The sequence below is a fragment of the Ammodytes marinus genome (assembly GCF_949987685.1).
Source record: "Ammodytes marinus genome assembly, chromosome: 3".
NCBI classification, from domain to species: domain Eukaryota; kingdom Metazoa; phylum Chordata; class Actinopteri; order Uranoscopiformes; family Ammodytidae; genus Ammodytes; species Ammodytes marinus.
The window spans coordinates 15,002,987-15,019,135 of record NC_137232.1 but is presented as its reverse complement, the minus strand read 5'-3'; the positions used below and the strand labels follow the sequence as shown (position 1 = coordinate 15,019,135).

The following is a 16,149-nucleotide window of genomic DNA, read 5'->3' as shown; positions in this document are numbered from 1 at the left end:
TAACGGATTCTTGTAGGCAGCTTCACCCAGTCAAAAGTCTCTATATTTTATCAAATAAACATAAACGCTACAAGGCTTGATGTCCTCCTCAGAACAGGCTTCATTTCTTGAGTAAATTGAAAATGGACCCACTGTTTGATTCTGTTTTTCAGGCTGATAAAGGAAGTGTTACGTTTTGACTAATTGACTTGCTTCAATTTTCTTTATTTTTTTAGTCGCATACAATTCACAACGCTAATGCTAAAACAACAAGAAACGTGGTACCAACCATATCACTGGAGTCCAACACACAACATTATGCAGAGCAAAACTTTTTTTGAACTCATGGTCGTTTAACATGAATACATGTTAAATCAATATAATTAAATACAACCTACATCAAACGGACAGACAACTTATTCTTACAGTAGCAGGATAAATATAAACATAACAATTAAGACTATAACTTTGATATTAAAAGGAAACTAGCTGATGTGAACCTTAAAGTGCATTTCAAATGTTCATTGTGGTGAACTTTTTAAATCACACACACAACAAGTCACGTTTGACAAGTAACATTTGTTTTTTTCCCATTGGAATGAAACACTTTTTATTTACAATAATTTCCTTGTTTGTGTTATTTTTTTCTTATGTCCCTCTTTTCCAACCCTTTGACCCTTTGCATTTCTGTTCTTGATGTGTTGTGCTTCATGCATGTGGACACCAGGGGGCTGCAGCGTCTTGAGGCAAACACCACATAGTAGATAATATATATATGATTAAATATGAAACATGTTCCACTTTAAGTCCCCCAGTGTTTGAAATGCTAAGTGTAGGTTGAAATCTGAACTTTAAAAAGGTAAAGTCTCAATTCTGGAGAATGTTTGAAATCATTGAATTCTTTATTTAGATCACACACAATATGGACAGGTATTGGATCATGGGGAGATATTCACTGATTTTGTCGTTCTCCAGATTTGCGGACTCCACTTTTAATGTGAGGAAGTAATCTAAAGTTTAACAGATTCACTTGTCATATCTGCACTGTGATTGTTCATTCCTGTGAATAGCTGTTAAAAGTGGTGCAGAAAAGTAAAGTAAAGGCCAATGATGGACGGTTTGGTCAATAGTCTGGAAGTGTTTTGGCTGAGATGAGTGTAATGTGAAACATGAAGACACGGAGCTGAACAGTGGACCCCCACAAAATAAAATTGAAATTAAAAAAAGCGATTAAAGGTGTAAAATTTTTTCCTGAAATTGAAACAGCAAGGGCATCCACAGATTGTGTTCGGCACTAAGATTTAGTTTCAGCTCAATTACATTAAATCTTTTTTTAAAGACCTGAACCAGCAAACCCAAAGAGCAACGTGACAAAAGCGATTTGAAACCACCAAGTAACAGAAGTCTTTGAGGCTGAAAACACAGCAGCCAAGCCTGACAGTGAACACACCAGTAACACCAGGAATATGAACACCTGTGTCTTTTGGCCCAGGCTGCTTTCCGTATTCAAGTTTAGCTAGATAGTCCTCCATATGTGCAGAAAGTGGTGTAGTGACCACTCACAGAGGCTGAATCTTAAAACTCATCTCAATTCCATATTATTACCATTATTCTCTCCTCCTCCTCTAATGTAAGGAGAGCAGTGAAGACAAAAATGAAAGAATTACAGTTGGAGTCAGCCACTCTGGAGTGTCAAAATCACTTTGTCAAAATCAGTGAATATCTCCTCACAGTCCAATACTTGGTGGCATGTTGCTAGCTATGGTGGGCCCCTTTTGTTTAAACACACTTTGTGTACATACAGGTTTACAGAGAACCTAGGCTGTGACTACTCACCAGATTTTTTTTTCAGCGCATACATGGTACGTACAGGTAGCGGATCGTTTGTTGATATTCACTGATTTTGACAAAGAGTGATGGACAAGCGTTCTCCAGAATTGCTGACTCCACCTTTAAGACAAGGTTTCAGATTCCACCGAGCGGTCTGGATGTTATGTCACTGGAGAGAGAGCTTTGGTTTTGGTTCCTCAGCCCTTGTTGATGGTGTTGTACGAGGGCTGTGACCCCGGCTCCAGAGGCTTGCTGTCTTCCTTCTCAGTCCGATATTGATACCCGGCGTCCTCCACAATGGGCTCCCGGTCCTCGTCCATCATGTCCGTGTCCTCGCAGCGTGGCAGCTGCAGGAAGGAGGTCAGCCCGTGCAGGTCCGCCATTTTGTGGAAGGCGCGCAGCAGCAGGTACATCATCATGAGACCAATGAACAGGTAGACTGGAGACAGAGGGGCAGAGAGACAGATGGTCGTATTAAGCAAGAAGGAATCTACTTTGTTATCAGGTCAAACTCTGCTTTATTCCTCTATAATTTAACTGCTAGATGATATTAACAGTCTGCTCCATTCATGAGTGCTAGATTTCTAAAAATGTGGAAGATAAAGAGCCATTGAATTAATTTCAAAGTCTTAGCCTGAGGAAACTATGTGAGTAAATCAATATTACCTAAAAAAGGAGGAGAAATTGCCCTCAAGTTAGTGCCAAAGGTGAAAACTTATTTCTGCTGTGATTCCCGTGTTTGCCTTAAAGAGAAGCCATGTGGTTTTCCTTCTGTCACATGTGTGCACTTAAGCACATGCATCCAGGTCCTGACAATGGTCTCTTACTGTAGGCTATCGCTTCAGGAAAACAGTGTAGGATTACAGAGGCCTCAGCTCCAATACTTACAATAACTGTTAGAAGTGTACCTGCTGGTTATTTATTCTAGCCCAAACCCATTAGCTTTGGTCCCTTTGATGGTTCACCTGCAATAAATGACCGCACTAATGTTCTACTGCTCTTGACGGGTTGAAAAGACTCCTATTGTCCAAACTCCAAACTGCCATCTCAAAATATTTGCTCTTTAGCAACACGAGAAATGTTGTGTGTGCTGTCATGGAAAAGCCATGAAACAGCTGTTTACACTTTGCACAGTCAATATTTTCATGTTTCAACATGTTCGGGGGCCTTTGCACTGGATAACCTCAGAACCAGAATACAATGTTATGATGGGAATGTATAGATTATTGATGGACATTAATAGGAAATTAGTATGTGTTTTTTTCTTCATTAAAAATAAATAAGATGGAGTAAGTTATTTGTATTGTGCAAAGTTTTTCTTTAGTCTTATATATGCCATATGCCAGCCATATACATAATATTTGTAACTTACAATATACATGTATGGGTATTTATAATGTAATATAAATAGTTTATATTATATATATATATGATTGTTTATTATATATATGTATATGTGTGTGTGTATGTATGTATGTGTATGTATATATATATATATGCACAAAATGATTCGGTACTCATGTATATATGCATTATTATAGCTTTTTATTATACTGACATGCTAATAACATAATCTATCCAAGCAAAATTGATCTGTTAAGGGGTAGGACTAGATAAGTTTTTTACTTCCTCCTACCCCCTTTCGAGCATGTCTGTTTTTCTTTTGCTTTTTTTAATTCTATTTCTTTGTTTTGCTTTTGTTTGTTTGTTATTTATTCATCTATTTTTTTTATTGCATGTTCGAAATAAAGACAATCAATCAATCAATCAATCAATTTGCTCTTTTAGCTTATTACATGCAAAATATAGTCTGTTATGCCTGCTGACAGCGCTGGTGGCTAAAGAGCTTTACAAGAATGAATTCACACACTGTATGAACAGTGGTAACAAACAGCACTACAGCTGTGGAAAACAACATGGTCACGTCATCAGACTGTGAGAACAACAGGCCACATCACTAATCCTCCTCACACTCTGTAGGGGCTCGACCTGACGACATCATCATCATTATATAATACCGTCTGAGGAACCAGGCAATAACACCGCTGCTCCGTGTGAACTCAAGTCAAGTCTAGGGATTAGCCATAGACAGGGCACAGAGGAAAACACTTCCAGCATGTTCACCTGCCCCCGAAACCCCCCTACCCCTGACCATAGAAACACAAACAATCCCTCTCATGTTAGACAAAGGGAGGAAGGAAGAGTGAATCAGCAGAAATAATGCTTCGTCATATAGTATTTGTTGCCTACTATAGGTTAAACCCCAAATCATAGCAGGGGAATACGAACAAGTTCCTGAAAACAGCAGTTGTTTTATTCTTCTGAATGTGTGTGTCAGATATCCACTGTAGAGCCGTCTACTACTGACTGACATGACAGGGGAAGAATACAACTACTTGGACACAAGTTCATTCCAACACTGATTCAGTTACAGAAGAAACTTCAAAACAAGAGCATGCCAATGAAAATAACCTCCATCATGTGACAGTGATATCTCACTCGAACGAGAACAAAAGAGCCATTGCAATCCAGTGCAGGGTTTTATGTAGAAGCTCATTTCCAAATAACATCTGAATCATATCATTGGGAAAGCACCCAAAAGGTTCAACAGAGTCTTCAGCAGCCCTGCGAGGCCGTAGAAACAAAGTCATGACGTCAAATTGCACACTTTGGCTGCATTTATAGAAAATAATTGTCAGATTCATTGACGATGAAAAAAATCATTATAGATTATTAAATAATTTCAGATATTTCAGTTTGGAACAAAGTGGGGAATCAGACCAATTAAAAATAAACTTGTGAGAAAGAAAAATCAATCAAAAGCTGCTAATACTTCACAGAGAATTTCTCTTTCAGGAAATTCAATTGGAGACACAGAATGCTGTAGTTCTATTTCCAGACGGCTAACAGATACGTGCAGAGAGCAGTTTCAGTTATTAGGGATTGCACCAGGAAACCTCTGACTTACTGTGAAAAGATGAGCGGGTGAGAGGTGCTACTTTCTCACATCCGAGGTGAGAATGAATGCAGCATGCGGAGCTGCAAAGGTCAGCTGCTCCCTTCAGAGCCCTCAGAGCATGGAGACTAAACAGTTCTCATGATGATATGACATTTTAAAACTTCTGTTATTATCTCTCAAGAAATAAAACACATACATTTATTTTTCTGGGTTGTTTGAAGGTAGAGTCAGTGATTCTGGAGGAAGCTTGTTGTCATAATCACTTTTTGTCTAAATCAGTGAATGTCTCCTCAGAATCTACTACCGGTCCGCGCTATGTGTGCGCTGAAAGAATATCTGGTGTTAAAACACAGCCTAGGGTCTGTACACTGGTATGTAAACAATATGTAAACAGAGCCTAGGCTCAGGGCTGTACGCTTATTTTTTTAGGTGGTAGCACTGGTGCTAGCAAGCAAAAAAAATCAGTAGCACAAAAATAAATTCAGTAGCACACAAAGTATGATCGAAAACTTGCATAACCTTAACCCATGCATTTCGCTCTAATTACCTTTTAGCCTGTCATCTTGGTCTCATTTGAAATTCTCAATTAATATCATATCCTAGTGTGTGCAGTAATAATTGTAGAAAAATTAATAGGGGTGCACTGATTGCAATTTAGACAAAAAAATCTAACCTGCCAATTGTAATTTTTTGCTGATTCAGAATTATTTCTCCCCATAAAATTAATATCTATATATTTTCTGTATATATACATATCATTATTATATTCATAATATTTTTTTTTTGTTAAATGTCCTTCTGTTAATTAAAACCAAACTTTAAAACATTAAACATAGCCTATTAAATAAATAAGTAGGCCTATGCATATTGGTAACATTTGGAATAAGTTAAATAGGTTGTTGTGAATGTGTTGGGAGTAGTTCTTCAGTGGCTTATCAGTTATTTCAAACTGTGTTTAAAAAGACTACTGTTGACTGCTCTCTGCAGCTGAAGCAGTTGATTTTCAAGCTAGTGCACTGCAGGGCTGTGAAGCGCTAACTTCTTGTTCTTACCGGCTTAAAAATAAAAGTCAACTCACGTTTGGCTAGTAACAGGCTTTTAATGTGAAGGCGCACAGGAAATGTTCTGTTTGCAAACGCGCTAACTTAACTGTGTGCCGTCTCTTTCCGGTTATTACCGTTGGTGAAGTGTATTAATCGCCGCACAAGCACAGGTCCCGAGCACACATCTTTCACCAGCCAAAGCGGAGGGTGGACTCAATAAATTACTTGCCAAAGACTACATTTACCCGAATTTGGAGAGTGTTAATGTAGAGCCCTCTAAGCAGTGTTGTGCAGCACTCCTCTGTGTCTCAGACGGACAGCATCTGCTCATTAGCAAGCTGTCGCACTCGTGCGAGTGGAATGGTATTCATCATCGCACGTGATCAATTTCAGTAGCAAATGCGATCAAAACTGTCGCACTGTACAGCCCTGCCTAGGCTGCATATTTACACTGGGTTTATTTTCAGTGCACACACACAGTACGTACTGGTAGCAGATTGCGAGGATATATTAAAAGGGCTGACTCCTTAAATGTTTTCCCTGTCTTGATATTAAATCTTTGTTTTATAAAGCTGGATTTTGCTCAAAGCAGATGATGAGGACTAGCTTATTCTGGTGAGAACTTTCTGGTGAGGTTGGTGAAAGTCATCTCTGTCACTGCAGGCTGGCCCCACTGTTGGGTCGGAGACAGATATTCTGGTGGAGTTGACCTCATCTACACCTCTGCTCTGTAGGTATCTAGCAGCTCTGTGTGAAGCTCCAGGGCGAAACCACACTGGACCCAATGTGTAGCATGTGACTCCTGTTAGCTTTCTTTTGAAATAAAAGGTAGCTATCTAAAATGTATTTGGCTCAGAGCTCAGTAAACAGCGTCTGATATGAACGTTCACCGGACCATGAGGAGACAACACCTTCTTATTAAACATAAAGTTCAGATGACTAAGCCTTAAACAGGAGGAAGTGCGTGCGCCTGCCACCGTGACTGCATCACCATAGACATTTAGATATAACTTTGAAATTAGTTGGACGTCTGGTGCAAATGTCACAAGACAAAGACAAGAGCTGTGTTGTATTTGAATGTATTTAAATACAATACGTCTTCAAACAAAGGTACCAGCAAGGTTTACAAGCGAATGTGAAATATTAGAAACATCTGCCAGCTCATTTCAAATGACGCAGCAACTGTCTGTGGGGATTTATGGTCGCAATAATGTGTTTTGTACTAAATATTTTACTGGTCTGGATTGTGTGGGCCTTTGCCGATGTAACCTGATCGTGTACTCAGGATGTTATCAATCAGTGGAATAATATGAGTCTTCAAGGTTAGGGTCTGACAGAGGCCTGGATTGTACCTGCTGTAGTGATCGTATCTTTACATGTTTTGCATCAATTGAATGACAAGAATCTCAATTTAACGATTTACTATGTCACATATTTGAGTACCCACCTAAACACAGCAGCTTTGTTCACAGCTAGTTGTGGATTACTCGATTAAATATTTTGGGAAAAAATCGATAGCTATTAGCTGCAATTAGAGTTGGGCAACTGGTCATATTAATAACAGTCACACTCACCCATGACGGCGATCTGGTAGAGCTGCCTGTACTTCTGTCCGTCCTGCGTCCCGGGAACAAAGTCCCCCAGCCCAATGGTGCACAGCGAGATGAAGCAGAAGTAGATCCCGTCCAGGAAGGACCAGGTCACCTCCACCGCGCTGAAGACGGCAGCAGGGGCCATGAAGAAGAACAAGACCAACAGAACCAGTAACACTATGAAGTGGACCATGGTGGCCCGCCGAGGCTCCAGGCCCGAGCGCTGCAGCAGCCCCACGGGAGCAAACACCAGCGGGTACATGAGCCTCTGGACGCAGGCCGTCAGCACCAGCATGGTGAAAGGCACTCCGATCAGAGCGTACACGATGGAGAAAGCTTTGCCAGTGTCAGACAGAGGAGTGGTGTGACCATAACCTGCAAGGAGAAGACAAAAATGTTAAGAGACAAAGAAGCACAATAAGGAAAACAAATGATAAAGTGGTGAGACACTAGAGAGAGGGCAGGACCAAGTCAAGACAATTATTTCCTGGATTTTTATTCATTAAAAGATCTCCTATTATACTACTTTTCTGGTCTTAATTTCTTGTTAAAAACTGCTATAGAGCAACCTGACACGAATCACATCACAAAAAACTATGTAGATTTTCGGGAAACGCTTCCTCTTATCTGGGCGATTCAGCATGCTCTGTCAACACTGTGCTTCGGCCATCTCCGCCCACTCCCCCCTCCTGCAAACCCCACTCCGTTGCGATTGGTTACCTTCCTTCCGGAACACTTTCAGCAGCACGCGGGCGGATTTGAAAGCAGGAAGGTGGGGGCATGGCCGGAGCGCGCTACCACGTTGCAGCATTACCATACATGGGAAAATCCGGGAACGTGACGACACAATGGCATGAAATTTTAACCGATTTGAACAAGTGAATTCTCGACCGGCTGCCCAAGTGTTTAGTGCTCTGCACAGCCACCCCAGACGGTCAGCAGGGAATACGTCTAAATGCATGTATGTAATTATTTGATACGCTAGTATGGTTAAACATGACTATAAAATCATTATAACAACGTTTATAGGTCATAAAAGTCGAAAAAGTATAATAGGTCCTCTTTAAGATATATTATAATTTCTAAAGTCTTGAACTGTGCACATCCTGACAGACAATACTCATCCTTTAGTTCCTCAGTTTGAGTCTCTGAAGTTCATTAAGGTGGCTTCAGCATCCACAAATTTAGAAAACAGACATTTATTTTTGGTATAGGATTAATACAGATTAACCATTTTCAATTGCAGAACTTCAAGAAGGTAGGATTATCTGGAGGAACAAAGACATTCTTTTTTGAAGAGACACTTTCACCTCCATTGCATTGGAGGGAAAAATCACATGGACCTTCATCTATAAACAAAACTAGTAGCAGGCAGGGATGTAAGTGTATGTAATGTGTTTGAGTCATTTAAGCTTCTTAATGTGGGTAAACAGGAACAGTGTCAGTTTCAGACAAGTAGATGATTGTAGCTGTATTCAAATCAACCCATAGCTACTGAATCATGATGACTGGACAGTAAGAGGACATTAGGTGAAACACTTCCTCAAAATAATCACTCACTGAGTGAGCAGGAGACACTATTGTGCGTGTTAAATAAGTAGTAACAGTAGCACAGGATTGGCTCTTCACATTGGGATGCTGCCAAATGTTTTTCAGTTCAAAAGCAGTGAAAAACAGCCTCTGTGCTGATGGTTGTTTCAGATTATTAATGCCAGGATGAATAAAATAAAAGCCAAGCTGATAGGACAAACTGAATATCTGCCAAGTGGCCTACAGAGAGACATTCTCCACCAGGCGGCCATATCTCGACTCTCTCCTCTGTAACAACAAATGGCCATGAAAACTTAATGAAAACAATACAGAGGCAGCAAAGAAAAATTACATTGATCCATACAGTGCTGAGTGACCATAGTGAGTCGAACTTGCGCAGTGAAGATCATAGAACATAATTTGTTGTGTAAAATATTTAACTGCAGTAAAGGAATTTAAATGTTTTATCAGTAGCAGAAAATAATAGTTCACCAGTTGTGTCAGATCATGATAATTGATATTTGCTGGCACTTCAACCAAGTAAAACTAATTTTAAAACAAATAGTTATAACCGAATGAAAAGAAACTGGATCCTGGATATACTGTCTAACTATCAACATTTGCAGTAAAAGAGAAGGGCCTTTGACACGCATAATTACATATTGACTATTATGAAGCTCTGCTTATTACTGGCTGCATTTGGCTGATGTGTTTAAATGGTGGTTTCAGTGGTTAAATGTTGGTCATTTGAGCGGGAGAAGAGAAAATCTGCATGCGATGAGTACAAGGCTTGTTTTGTCAATGTGGGCCTGCAGGTTATTTTCATCACAAGAGGCAAACACAAACACATTTAGCGGGATCTGAAATCACATGTTTAAAGTGTTTGAATGTTAAAACATGGGATTGGTAAAGGACGATTTATGCTTCATGTCTTTGTTGACAGAAAGCAAAGTGATCCTATATGAACCTGGTAATACCATCACTGCATCTGTGGACTTTAGGACTCTGTACAGATAGCACAGTCGCTCCTGGGGCTGGCTTTAGGGAACAAGATCATGTTCAAAAGCATACTGATATATTCCAACCTGAGTATACATACCTGTCCCAAAAACACCACGACTTTACTTTGATTACTGAAAGCCTGCAGGGTATGTTACACATTTCAAATGGGAACTTTAAGGGGTTTAACACACTGCAGAATTCAGACAAGTCATCTGTCAAAACAAGCACAACTTCAGCTCAACTACAGCTAAACTGGGTGTACAATGAGGTCACTGTGAAGTCCAACATAAGTGATTCAGGGGAGAAGCACAATGTTATTCATAGTCATTTTGCGCCTCTTAGTAGTCGTTAAGTGTCTAATTTTAATTATTTTGTGCTAAATCCAATTCCTCTTAGTCCCCAAACACATCATTGCTGAGATCTGAGGATGCAGTGACCTCACTAGTCCAACAGGACAGAAACCAAACGGTGAACAAACTCAGTTTTGCCAAAACATAAATATTTGTCAACTGTAAAACTTCCAAAATCTGATTTAGCAATTTAATAGTTGCCCTTTAACTTAACGTACCTTAGGCAGTTGGGATCAAACAGTAACTCTAAGCAATTAGGGATTATCACATGGCATGCAAATGGCATTGTGTTAGTCTGTGCTTTCACTTCTGGTTATACCTCCAGATACAAGTTTATAAACTGATAAACTGATAGTTTATATAAAACCTGTGAAATCATCTGACTGTGTCGTTTGTCTTGTTGACAGGGACTGGCAACCTTTGAGGGAACAAACATGTGCAATAGTGTGAAATTAAGGCATTCATCACGTAGGGCAAACAGACTCTGCTGAACACTAGAGTCACTTATGTTCTGCTTCATGCATGAATTGGCCCTTCCTCCTCTGGCCCATGTGAGTGTTTGGTCGATGGCAGCAGGTCTAAAACTGTAAGAAGCATGAAATGAAAACCTCCAGGCAGGGGTTTCTCTGTGACATTAATATGAGGATGATTCTGCAGTAGTTTGGTACCAAGTCCTGGTTACTTTGACACAGGCAGATAACTTTGACATTTTTTTACAGGAGCATGTCAAGTGACAAGCTTCATAAGCAAATTGCAAGGCGTGTCTCTTCTGTTTCTAAATGATGTCAATAATACATTGTTAATAGTCTGATCTTTCTGTATTATGTCTAGTAATAAATATATGAACATGATTTCAGAAACGTTAAAGCTTAAATCCTTTTTAGGGAAATCATCAATCTTAAACTTAATTTTTCTCTCCTTTTTAGAACCCAAATTATAGGCCAACAATACGCTCTTACATTTTTCTGAATTCTTAAGTCTACTGTTTTGGTGGCCATGAACAACCTGCACTTACAGACTGAACCATGTGTCAGGGCAACTACTAAAACAGGCTTACATTAGGGATGTTTGTGCACTGTCAATGTATTTGAATGAATGTGTCCTGCTATAAGTATACAGTATATTGAAAACTTAAAAAAAAAATTAAACACTCAGTTTTGCTACAAACATCCTGTTTGAAAATGGAAAACTTCTAAATGAGGACACAGGATATGAGTTCATTGTGTCTTGAAAGAAAGAAATGTAGCTATGCATTCAATTTTTATCATAAAATCAACTGAATAAACAGAGCAGCTTGGAAACTGTGAGGAAAATGTGAATTAGTGCCACTCAACCACCAACAGCTCTGTGGCTGCACTGATGTTGCACTGGGCACTCTTCCAGAAATTAATCCATGTAATTAAATGTAAGGGTGGGGAGTTGCTTTAAGGTTTATCTGATCTCTGGATAAAAAAATATGAGTAGTTATGTCATCAATTAGGCATGGAGAATATCTGGAAAAACAAACTTGCACCATTACGTGAGATAGGATGAAACTAACACAACAGACCGAAACACACAACTCTTCCTACTCATATGACCGTATGAGCCTCATGCCTTTTAGTCCAATGTCTCCAGAGCAGGGGCCTCATTTATAACGGTGTGCGTAGAAACCTTCCCAAAACATTGCGTTCGCACAAAGCCAAGAATGTGCTGCGCCAAAAAAAAGTTGAGATTTATAAAACTGTGCGGCGCACTGTTGCACGCAATCTTCCCTTTATAATTATCCACCTGCGGTGAATTGTGCGCAGACGATCTCCGCCCGTGTCATCCCACTTCACCTCCCAGTTTCATCCCACAATCTACCATACATGGCGAATGCTAAATAGCTCCTGAATATGATGACGCTCTTAATAAGCACGACATTTTGACTGACATGGGGAAAAAAGGGAGGTAACCGGCCACAAAGAAAGCGACTGGGAAGGAAGAAAGCCCGTGCCATGCGTCGCTGTAACTGCCACTAAAACACAAACACACACGCGCGCGCTGATCACATATCATGATTGGCACAGTCGTTATAGTCTTTGTTAAGATGTTTTGCCCAACTTTGTACTGTATGAAATATCACGTATTAGCGAAACTGTAGGACTAGCCTATATGTAGGACTATATAAAATGTGTTGTGAGAAGTGAAATAATGCATTAGCCTATAGTATATTCCAAAGCATTGTTTCCCTTCCATAGATCAACACATTTCCAACAACGTCAGATTATAGGCTAGTTTAAACTTCGAGGGTTAGTTGTTATGGGAAAGAGATGCATAAAATAATTTGCTAAATTCATAACATGATTTTATCTAACGAAATATATAGTTTTAATTAATATGGTTGGCCTTAACTTTGTACAAAACTACTTTTTACACACAGCCTAAAATATAGACTATTTGCTCTCCCGCTGGCCACTCAGGGACACACCTCCCGACGTAGGCTATATGATATTATTATAGAGTAGAACTATAAGATTCAATTTCAAAATATAATCAAAATATGTATAGACCTACTTGATAAGTAAATCAACCTACATCATTACTGCATGCCATAGACAACAGTAGCCTATATTCGCAACAATAGGTACGCACATAATTGATGAAATATATTGGGTGCCAAGGATATGTGTGTTTTTCCGATGACAGAGCTTTATTTCGTGGTGTTGCCATTGAGTGTCGCTGATTCCCCGAGTCAGCAAAACCTTGCGTGAGCTCTACGCATGGTCAAAAGTTTGCGTGGGAATACGCACACTTCTACGCAAAGAATTCTTTTATAAATACCACCGTTTTGCCACCGCACATTTGACCGCACATTTCTGCCGTCTACGCAAGGTTTTTGTGCGTAGAAAGCTTTATAAATGAGGCCCCAGGTGTCTATCTCAAGTCAAAATGAATATCATGTGGATGGCTCAGCTACTCAATATCAAATGTTATTTAATAAAATAAAACATAGGTTATCTATCAATGACAATAGGGTGAGTCATTTTTGAAGACTTGTCCATTGCACTATGCACTGTATAAATGATATCAACTGCACTGCAACTTCAAATGGAACTCCTGAAGTTATGTATTGCATTTTGAAAACATAGGTGGCTTAAATGGTAAATGGCCTGCAGCTCATTCACCCATTCATGTACTGATAAATTCTGTTACCGGGATGAGTGTTGTCTCGCTATTGAAAGTCTCTCCCAGGGACACTTTAACATGTGGCAGGAGGCGGGGATCGAACTACCAACACTGTGACATTCTATGGACATTCATTCTACCTGGGACTTGAAACAGATTAAAAAATATTAGTCAAAACCAAAGTAGCAGAGACTGAGATGTCCTCACTTTTGGTTTTTCAGGTGGATAAAAACAAACAAACGCTGAAACATACATTTCCCGTGGTGCATAGATAACATCTTTCATGTCACTCTTACTGTCTGATAAACAACTACATCCGCATTCCGCAACCAGGCTGTGTAGTGCACCTCATGATGAGTTAACTTGTCTTCATGAGGTAAGGGTTAGAGTAGGGGAGTTTGCTTATGGGCAGTTCAAATTTGACATATTTTAAGATTAAAGCTCCCATATTATACACTTTTCGGTTCTATTATACACCATATTATATGGTCTTAATGGTCACTAATACGTTTTTCTTTAATTGTTTGCTGAAAAAAACTTTCAGAAAATTTATTCTACTATGCTGAAGTTCAGCTAATCTCACAATGGCCTATTTTTTAAAAAGAGCTGCAGCTCCCCTCGTAAATATACAATCTTTGCGCTGCCCCCGCCCCCTGTCCGGAAGCGAAGCCAGATACGCCTCGCCCTCTGTCTGTCAGGGCCGTGGACCAATAAGAAATAGGGGTGTGGGCTGCACAGTGGAAGCTTCTGGCTTTCCAGTTTGTGAGGTCAGAAAAGGGGAAAATTCTGACTGGAGTATATTGGGTGGGGGAGGGGTGGTGGTTTCAGAAAGGGGGATTGTGAGAAAAGGAGAGTGTTATTTTTTTAAATATTTTGGCAGTCTCTAGGCACACTGTGGACCCATGGATATGTTAGAACACATTTAAAAAGTGCATTTAGCATAATATGTGACCTTTAAAAAAAATAATACTTTATCACAGGGGTGTTGCTAGACATACAACTCTACTGTCTAGGACACAGGCCCCCCAGAACATTTCGGAATGCCTGCTATGTGTATGAAATATGCAGATATTGGGGTGAATTAAAGGTGTGTAGATATTTTTTTACTGGGGCACAGCAGATCAGTAAAAGGGGTCTAGCAACGCCCATGCTTTGTCACCTTGGGAGAACATGTTTGTAGTCTCAGCATCACTGCATGACATATTTATCTCTGCAGTGTGCAAACTTCACAGCAACCTTACATCAAACATTTCAAACCGAAAAACGTCTTAAACCCAACTTTACAAAACTGACTGATGCTCTGATCTTGTGCAGTCAAAAACGAACAAAGAAGCGCCTCCAGCAACAGGTGTGTGTGTGTGTGTCAGTGTGTGTCTACGTGGCCCGAATGATGCCACAAAAACCACTGATGTATCAAACAGCTCGGTTTCGCCCTGTACTTCCTGTATCATCCAGGTCAGGTTAGGACACCTGTTACAGTAAAGTGGGAGTGTTTAGAACAAAAGCACACAGACAAGTGAATCAGACCCTGCAGTAAATATCAGTTAACTTTAAATCATCTCTGCCCTAATTAAAAAGGGTTTACTTTTAATTAAAAGAACAAATAAACCTGGATATTCCCTCTTTATAGGATAAATTATAGACTAGACAGTCTTCCATATTTGACTGTGTATTTAGACATTTCTAAGTATTGAGAAAACATGTTTTTGCTTGTTATCACTGGTAGCCCATCTTTTTCTGTTTAGATCTCGATCGTCTAGAAGTGAAAGTTACACAGCTGAAACTTCCATGACAGGTGGCAAAATAACACCACATAATTGCCATACTTTGACTTTAGTAGTGACGTAAAAAGTAGAAAAAAAACTCCAACCCTGGAGGCGTGTTTGTTTTGTTCATAGCATTTGGCATCCTATCACTGTGATGTGATATTTGACTCTAACTGTGACATCTGTATGTTATTTTTAAGGTTATTTTTCACGGGGTTAGTTGAGACGACCTCTGAACGTCACCAGCCCAGGTGAATTTATCTCGCTAAGAAAACATACTTTTTCTTTTCGTTTTCACTCACCGACAGTAGTGACCAGAGTGTTGGCGAAGAACATGGAGGATGCCAGGTCCCAGTTTGAAGTGGTGGAGGCGTTTATGAGAACGGAGACACCGTACTTGTTTGCCGTGAGCACTTTGACCAGAAATAGCTCGAGGGACGCGGGGCTGACGCAGCTTTGGTTCAGAAACTCTTGCTTCAGGGCTTCCATGTCAATTCTCAGCTTGTCCTCCACCGGCCGCTCAATACTGGAGAATATAAGCGCTCCGAACATCAGATAAAATACATAGAAGAGTATGAAGCCTGTAAGCAGCAGCCACGACTTGCTTACAGAATGCATCATGGCTTTGTTTTTACTCCCGGATTAGCATCAGTTACCGGGGTTTCCCTCTTCTCTTTCTGACCGGGCCCGGGCCGCCGCCTGCTGCTCTCGTTTCTTTTCCTCTCTGTGTGGGAACTTTTTTTTCTTTTTTTTTTAGGGGGGTTGTCCTAATTGAACTTGAACCCCTCCTTGTCAACTGAGGCATCCTCCCACTGTAGACACAGGAGGGTGTGTTCAGCAGCCGGGTCCTGGAAGTGCATCCTGGATCCGGGAAAAGAAAAGCAGATTTATTTATTTTTTATCTCTCAAACTTTCAGCAGGATTTATAGGCTACAGACAGTATCACAA

The 16,149-nt window shown here is 40.0% G+C and overlaps 1 protein-coding gene across 1 annotated transcript; it reads right to left on the bottom strand.

Annotated features, from left to right (window-relative positions):
• Positions 1-220: 220 nt before the first annotated feature.
• kcnk6 (potassium channel, subfamily K, member 6) lies at positions 221-15,911 on the bottom strand. The gene is made up of 3 exons (XM_080053950.1): positions 15,504-15,911; positions 7,386-7,778; positions 221-2,248 (listed from the first exon to the last, which is right to left on the bottom strand). The coding sequence occupies exons 1-3, from the start codon at positions 15,820-15,822 to the stop codon at positions 2,007-2,009; spliced, it is 954 nt and encodes a 317-aa protein (XP_079910076.1). The 5' UTR covers positions 15,823-15,911; the 3' UTR covers positions 221-2,006.
• Between the last annotated feature and the right edge of the window lie 238 nt (positions 15,912-16,149).